At 48.1% G+C, this 7898-nt stretch overlaps 2 protein-coding genes across 2 annotated transcripts in view; one reads left to right on the top strand and one right to left on the bottom strand.

The window, feature by feature from the left end:
• On the top strand, positions 1–2384 carry ADPRM (ADP-ribose/CDP-alcohol diphosphatase, manganese-dependent; the record flags this gene model as incomplete). The annotated part of the gene is made up of 3 exons (XM_009334075.1): positions 1–232; positions 803–919; positions 1182–2384. Coding segments are annotated over 3 exons (636 nt in total), but the record flags the coding sequence as incomplete, so codon positions are not given.
• Positions 2385–2863: 479 nt separating this feature from the next.
• TMEM220 (transmembrane protein 220) overlaps positions 2864–7898 on the bottom strand; it is a 5877-nt gene continuing 842 nt past the window's right edge. Inside the window, exons 3-6 of the mRNA XM_009334074.1 lie at positions 6849–6909; positions 4750–4873; positions 3891–3950; positions 2864–3035 (exon numbers count right to left, since the gene is read on the bottom strand). Of these exons, the coding sequence (XP_009332349.1) occupies positions 2903–3035; positions 3891–3950; positions 4750–4873; positions 6849–6909 (378 nt within the window). The 3' untranslated portion in view covers positions 2864–2902. The remainder of the gene's footprint in view (positions 3036–3890; positions 3951–4749; positions 4874–6848; positions 6910–7898) is intronic.

Here is a 7898-nt window from a genome sequence, read left to right as displayed (position 1 = left end):
GTGCACACCGTGCACACCGGCCTCAACAGCCGTCCTGCCGGGGCCGGGGCCGGCCCGCCAGCCGGGGACTGCCAGGCCTATCACTTCAGCCCAGCCACACGGTTCCGCGTTGTCGTGCTCGACGCCTACGACCTGAGCATCCTGGGCAGGGAGCCGGACAGCCCCCGCTACCGGGAGTCCCTGCGGCTGCTGCGGGAGAAGAACCCCAACGACAACCTCAACAGCCCCGCAGGTACCCCCTGGCTCGACCCTTCGGCAGGGAGCACGGGCGGCTGAACCTCTGCCTCCCAGAGCAATGAGGCAGCTCCCGGGGCTGACATCTGGTTGCTGGGGGGCTGAGGCATGTGCCCCATTTCTGCCCACCTCCTCCACCTCCCTGCTGTCGGCTGAGAGCCAGTCAGTGGGTCTCTAGGCGGGCACAGGAGATGCTCCCCCATACCCATCATGCTGCTCTGGTGCTTTTGGGATGGGTTTATGTTGTGCTGTGTGCCCTGTGGTACCAGAACAAAAGGCAGCTGTTGGTGCAGCTGCTATTGCAGAGCATCGAGTGATGCCCACCCTATCCCATGTGGGGGGGAGACCCAAGAGTAGAAATCCTGTGCATGCAGCATGACCAAAACCCCAAAAAACACAAATAATTTTGTCTTGTTTGTCCAAGGAGGCTGGCGTTTTGATCCAAGAGATGCAAAAAAAAAGGTTAAAAGAGTAAATCATCTATCGTAAGCAGACTTACATAAGGCAAGCAAATAGGGGAGCCACAAGAGGTGTATGCACCTATGCCTAACCTTCTTCTTCACTGCAGGACTCGAAGAACCTCGGTTTGTAGAGTTTAACGGAGGATTTAGCCAAGCCCAGCTGGACTGGTTCAATGAAGTCCTCAAGTTCTCTGATGAACACCAAGAAAAAGTTGTAGTTATGGGTAGGTGGATGTGGGGGATATATGGGGATATATGCAAAAAAAGTTATGTAGCCAATGTATGTTAGCTGAGGAAAACACGTAGCAGCTTTGTAGCTCCACTGAGGTACACATGTAACCTGTGAAGTAGAATAACAACCACGTCTCACACTCGGGTGAGCTTTCTGTATACAGTTAGATGTCTGAACTTCCCAGCAATGAAGGCAGAGTTTGGTTATACTTAAAGTAGCTCTCCTGCTTCTTTCCCTCTCAACCTCTTTCCCAGGTCATCTGCCCATTCATCCAGATGCTTCAGACAGAGTTTGCCTAGCCTGGAATTACGAAGATGCCCTTTCGGTCATACATTCCCATCAGTGCGTGGTCTGCTTTCTTGCAGGGCACCTGCACGATGGTGGCTATTGTTTAGATTCTCACGGAGTTCATCATCTGACTTTGGAGGGGGTTATTGAAACTCCACCGGAAAGCAATGCCTTTGGAACTATTTATGTTTATGAAGATAAAATGATACTAAAGGGAAGGGGCAGAATTTCAGAGAGAGTTATGCATTTCTGAAAATGATAAGCAATTACAAATTGCTCTTCTTCAGGAAGTACTTGGACAAAAAAGCAGGGCATTCAGCTTATTATTTGCTTGTAGAAAGATGTGCATGGCTGATCCTTATAGCTTTAACTCAAACATTTTTCTCTTGGATACAGAATTTTAGAAATTATGTTTCTGTAAAAAAAACAGACCTAGTTTCTTCGTGGAGAATAGAGAAGGCCAGTAACCATGTTTGAAATAAATATATTTATACTTGAATGCAGAATGTTGACTTGAAACGCCCAATCCTGACCGGATTGTTACTTACTGTGAAAAAATGCAAACCATATTATGAATATTGTCAAAAAAAAAAGCCACTTTTTTGTACCAGTCAGAATTAAAGCATGCAGAATTATACCTGCCCAGCCACATTTCAATTTTTTTTTTTCTTTTAACATCATAGTAATGTCTCATATCTGGCAGAATTAGTCCACCCTGGAACCTAATGCAGTCTTCTTAACATTGCTTTAAAAGACTAAAGTAATCTTCAAAAAAAGCTAAGCCCAAGGAAAACGGAGACCATCTATGCTACATCATGTAATGCTGCAGATACACCCACTGGGATCTACGTGTGCACAGCTGTATTAGCCTGCAGCAGTACTGAGTGAAGAAGCCCTGATGTGGAAGGATCTAAAGCATGTTGCTGTGCTGCATCTGGACCTGTTCTGGCTCTCTCCCAGCCAGCTTGTGTGTCCAGTGTATTCACCTGTGCTTCCTTCTGCAGGATTAGTAGTGGTGGATCATGCTTACTGTTGCTGGGCTGCTGTGTGGGTTCTGCTTTCCAGGAACAGAAATTCTGTGAGAAGCAGAGTTGTAATAGTGACCACGTCTGCTGGTGGCAGTCTTGAGTACACATCTCACAGAAAATAAAAGATATGGAAGCTTTCATTGAATTTTCCTTAGAAAAACAGTATTTATTGCTCTGCAAAACCAGTAATTTTCAGTTAAAGGTAATAAGAAAAATATTTCTTCAGATATATTCTATGTATGATTTTAGTGTAGGAGCAGAAATACAGACTGCTCAATTTTTCAATTAGTCTCAATGGACTATCCAGGCAGATAATCTGGAAGTTTTATGGCTATAGTCATTTATTGAAACAAACAACTTTCCAACAATGGTTGTGATCCAGGGATGCCAGGATGTCTTGAATATACCATTAGAACACACATTAGATCAACAGTACTTTGAAAATGTGTGAAGAAGCCAGCTGAACAACAGTTTCCATAGAAAAATTCTCCACTCAGATTTGACAGCGTTCCTCAATGTTTTTAACAGATCTCAAACCGCACTGCTGGAAGCAGCCAGGCATTCTTGGGTCCTATCAAACTGATACTAACCTTTCAGTAAGAACCAAAAGCAAAGGGAAGTAAGGTCAGAATATTTATTTTATACTTTCTCCCACCCAATTAAATCACTGTTTTACAGTGCGTTGGCCAAGATGCTCGCATCTCTTTGTTCACGTAAATGTACAGCCACGAAACAAAGGGGAAGAGGGCGACCACGACTGCAGCGATCAAGCGAACTCCACGCAGTGGACTCCTATAAAGAAGCAAATGCAACAGAGCTACCTCACATCAGGCTGCTACGAAACATTCACACCTGCCTGCAGTTGGAAAAACAGCAGAGAGCCTTTGGCCACTTTAATGTAGCTGCTGTGGATGCATCAGCAGAGTCCTTTACTGGAGAGGCACTACATGCCAGCAGAAAAAGTTTTTCTGCCATCTCAGGCTACATAAACCAGGTGAAAAAAAAAAGAAGCACCCTGCTTGCCCAGAGCATCTGTGACATGTTTTCCCAGCACAAAGGTACTGTTTGGCAGATTGGGATTTTTCATACTCCTAGCTAACAGGAATTTAGCAAAACTGCTGCAGCACAGACCTCTGAAGAGGCTGGAGGGGAAAAGCGTGGAGCCACTGCAGCCAGGCAGCCACCCAGAGCCTTCTGCCAGCTCTGCCTGCATCACCCGCCTGCTCTGGTGGACGCAGCGGACACCAGTACAGAGACCCTCACTGGAAAGTGCTGTAAATCAGGAGCAGTGGCAGAAACGGCTTTGCAGTTCATTAGCATTACGTCACGGCTAACACTCACTAGCCTGTTCCACAGAAGGGGCACGCTGTCCTTGCGCAAAGGGAGAATGTTCCCTGCCCATTATGGCAGGGGGAGCAGAAAAAATGTTTCCTGTAGCTTTACTTTCCCCCCACAGACTTTTATCTGTGCAAGATCCCACAGGCTGTAGCACCAGCTGCTACTTGCTTAGGTGTCTGAGAAGGTTCAGACAGTGACATGAAGCAGAAAAACAAGCAGCCAAAATCAACTATGTGTTTTCAAGAAGCTAGTCACTAAAAGTGAACATATGAACAGATTAAAAAAAAAAAAAAAGGAAACAAAACTTACTTTGCTGAACTGCGGCAAAGACTCATCCATATTATAATAATCACCAGACCAAACAACTCTCTAAAAAGCCAAACAAAAAACAGATCAGAAAAAAATACAAGCAGGTGTTTAATTTTAAAAAATACAAATTTTGCCTCCAAAACAGTAGTGTCTGCTCATTTGGAGAAGTTCAATATATTTCACTAGGATTATAATTATAAAGGTATTTACACGGAGTAACTTTGCTTCCCACACAAATCTATAAACACACGTGACCCAGCTATACAGCTGCAGAAATTCCTGCTAAACTTCTATTCCACAGCACATTTCCCTCATTAACACAGAGCAAAGCAGCATCCCGGTATTCCAGACCATGAACAGCCGCAGTAGCTGCCAGTGCTTCACCTCAGTACTGTGCAAGCACCTCCTTTAGGTAACAACCAAACGTCCAGGTGAGAAATCCTCCCTCCCCCTCAGTCCCTGGCAGTTCAGAGGACTCGGCAGCCCGTGCCAGATAAACATGCATATGGTATCACCTCAAGAGTTTTTAAAACATTAATTCCCATTCCTGCAGCTCCAGCAAGAGAACACAAAGTTGTTACACTGTGCTAGGGCCCTGGTCTTTGAAAGCCAGAACTGCCCCCAGTTAAATCTAACTGCCACAATGAGGCAAGCAATCACGACTGTTCGCTCTCCCTTTAGCTGTTTTGTCCAACAGATCACTGGTTTGGAGCACTATGGTCCCTCCTCCTTGGTTTGAGTCCCCTGGACCAACAGCACTCACTGCAGCAGCCCAGCAAATAAAGTTCAGCAAGGTGACCACCAGGAGATGGCCTGCCACACTGAATTCGTGCAGGGGAAAATAAAAATCACTGCTTACCTGCCTTCCTCTTGGTGCAAAATGTTTCCTTGAGCGTACGCAAACAAAGAGCAAGCCAAGGCAATGGTCCCAACAATACAACCAGCAGAATGAAGGTCACAGAGGCTCCTCCAAAAACCATTATCTGAGGGAAAAAACAGACTGCCAGCAACTGCAATGTAGCATGAAGTAAACCCTATAAATCAAAAAGCAACTGAGTCGCTAAAAACGATGCCTCCAGCAAACACACACATCTTAGGCAAGAAGATGGAATTAGTACCAGCATCTTTATGACTAGGGAAATCTGCTAAAAAGTACTGTTGAAAATAAACACTAGTGGGTTTGGGGCTTGCTCTCCTAGGAATGCAACTTCCTGGCAGCAGCACCTCAATGAAAAGAGTTTCCTATTCTCTCCAGCAAACAAAACAGGCTCCAGCACTCAACATGCATGGAAAAAAATCACAAGGCAGATAACAAATGAAAGCTCTCTTAAGCAGGAGGAATGGCCTTTGCGGAGCTCACAGCCATAACCAGGCGCTCAGCAGGACCCCAGAGGACCACCGGAGCCCAGGGGAGCAAGCCCCAGCTCCCAGCCAGCCATCAGGGCTACCGAGCGACCAGCACACTGCAGGGAGCGTCTTCCCTCACACCCCCTGATAAGCCTCTGCCCGAGCTTTTGCCTGTGATGATGAGCAACGCTGATGACATCTCTGCCTGGGGACTAGTGTTTTTAAACAGAGAAATGCAGACGATGTGAAACATCTGAACGGGCCCACAGATTCTTGTGGTTTTCCATGTCCATTCCCAGGGGCTCGGGAGGGAGAGGCGAGCAAATGACACGGGCAGTTCTCGCTGATCTCAGCCATGTCAACAGTTAAAAGCAGTCTTTTCTGGGCACTGACCCCTCCAGCCAAGCATTAAAGATGATGAGCTGCCAAAATTCAAGAGCTCACTGCGAGCCAACGGTGTAATCAATTCCCCATTTGGCTGAACTTACTGCAGCTCAGCAGAGGCAGAATCTGGGTCTTCCACAGACCTGAATGGCAAATATTCCTTGGTGAATTTACATAAATGTCCAGTTATAAAATAGTTGTGCTATTTTAATATTTATTTTCCACAGATCTTGGCACAAGCCACAAAAACCTACTTGTGAGTTGAACATGCAGATTCTCTGGACCAGCCAAGTGCCATTATGTTGAAGCTACACCTATCACGCAAATAAACTTCCCCTGAAATGTTCAAAACCACAGGCAACCAACCCCCATGGGTTCTGGCTTTATGAATGCTGCCACTTTATGTGCCTAAGGTAGCCAGAACGCTGAGAGACTGCAACGGTGTGATTTGTGACAACAGCATGGACTCTTGAAGATTTTCTTTTTTTGGCGTTAAGTGTGGTTTTGGTTTATGCAGAGTAAGTATTCATCCAGAAAAGATACAGTCATTTTGTGAATATAAAATGTTATTTTAAAATTATTTCTACTTGATGAAAATACAAAAAATGAACTATTTTCTGGAGTCACGGACCAAATCTGATCTGACTGATTCTCTCAACATGTGATGTGGCATTAGCCCCTTAGCGTACACCCTTGGAAACGCAGCCACTGCACTGAAGCCTCTAAATGTCCCCATCACTGCCCACATGCTTTGTGGGGTAGCTGCAGCACTCGATACCAAGCAAGACCTTTAGCTCTTTCAAAGGGCTGTGCAGAGCTCCACTGCTCTTGTATGAGGTAGATAAGCAAAAACGCAGATTTACAACAAGGAAACAAAGTGAATTAATGTGCTAAGGTCAACACCAGAGCCAGGTTCAGAGCATGCTCCCTGGCTTGTGCCGGGGCTTTGAGCCCTGAAATCCACTCAGGCTTTGAGCGCTGGAATCGGGGTGCAAAGGTAAGACCATCCCAGTAGCAGGGCTCCTCCGTTCACCTGCAGCACGTCCAACTATGAGTACGAAACCAATGACCAGCTTTCGTAGAAGCAGGTCCCACAGCTTTTTGCCCTCAAAAGGTAGTAGGACATGTTTGCATGTGGCCTGATCTTAATCTGTGATTCAATTAAAAAAAACACCTTTCAGGGGCAAAAGTTGAGCAAAGACTCTATTTTGCACAGCAATATCATACCTGTTATTGCAGGGTTAATGCTGACAAGCAGCGTCAGGGCAGCTGGCACTAAGTAGACAACCTGTTAATGAAACATAAATCTACTCTGCAGCAAAACTTAGCAAGATAAGGAAGCAGCAGTGCCCATCCACACCAGCGCTTCTCCCCTTCACAGCAGTGTGTCAGATGTGCAGAACAGCTGCCGACCCCTCTCCCTCTGGCATGCCCTGGCACTGCTAGTGCTCGTCTTCACCACCACCCCCCACAACCCTGGACCACCAGCCCAGTGCCAGCCCTTGTTCCTCAGCTTCTGGGTTACCGAGTCCTCGCTACCCAACCAGCCTGCTGCGGAGCCCCTTGCACTGCACCTTGATCCCCCAGGGAAAGCCCCTACGGGGGACACCCCCTCTCTGGGTCCCCCAAACCCTCCACCTGCGCTGGGCGGCTCCCCTGGGAGCAGGAGCACCCTTTGCTGCCGCTGTCAGCTGGGCTCACCCGCACAGGGGATGTCCCCCTGCACACGGGACGTGCAGGGAACAGCCCCTGCCCACCCAGCAGCTCCTGTCACACACAGAGACGCTCCCCCTTGCCCCCCGGCTCCAAGCCCTGCGCACGCCGGGCCGGGGCCACTGGGCTGTTCAGGTGCCCGCGAAAGGGCTGGCAAAGCGGACAAAGAGGGTTTCTCTCTAGATTTCCCCTCGAGACCGAGGAGGCCGCGCCGAGTTGAGCGGCGACAGAAGGCAGTCAAGCTGGTGGTTCAAGGCAAGCAGAGGTGGCGATGGAGACAGGAGGTCGCCCGGTCAGGGGGTGTCGGGCGCAGGGCAGGAGGAACGAGAGCGGTTTGGTGTGTTCCGCACAGGGAACCGATGCTCTGCAGGGGGCAGGTGCGTATCTGGGGTGAAATGAGGAAGATCCTGGAAGCACGGTCGGATTTCAGCCGTCGCTGCCGTAGAGAGATTGCTTTCCCGGCGCCCGCTTGCTCTTCAGCTAAAAGCAGGGAGCAGGTTTCCTCCGGCGGCCCCGGTTCGGACCAGGCGCCGGGCGGATGGGCGCAGCGGAGCGGGCCCGGGG

Source organism: Pygoscelis adeliae, unplaced genomic scaffold, assembly GCF_000699105.1.
Source record: "Pygoscelis adeliae isolate BGI_AS28 unplaced genomic scaffold, ASM69910v1 Scaffold11, whole genome shotgun sequence".
Classification (NCBI taxonomy): Eukaryota; Metazoa; Chordata; class Aves; order Sphenisciformes; family Spheniscidae; genus Pygoscelis; species Pygoscelis adeliae.
Note: the sequence above shows the minus strand (reverse complement) of the source record. Positions and strands in the feature narration are given on the sequence as shown.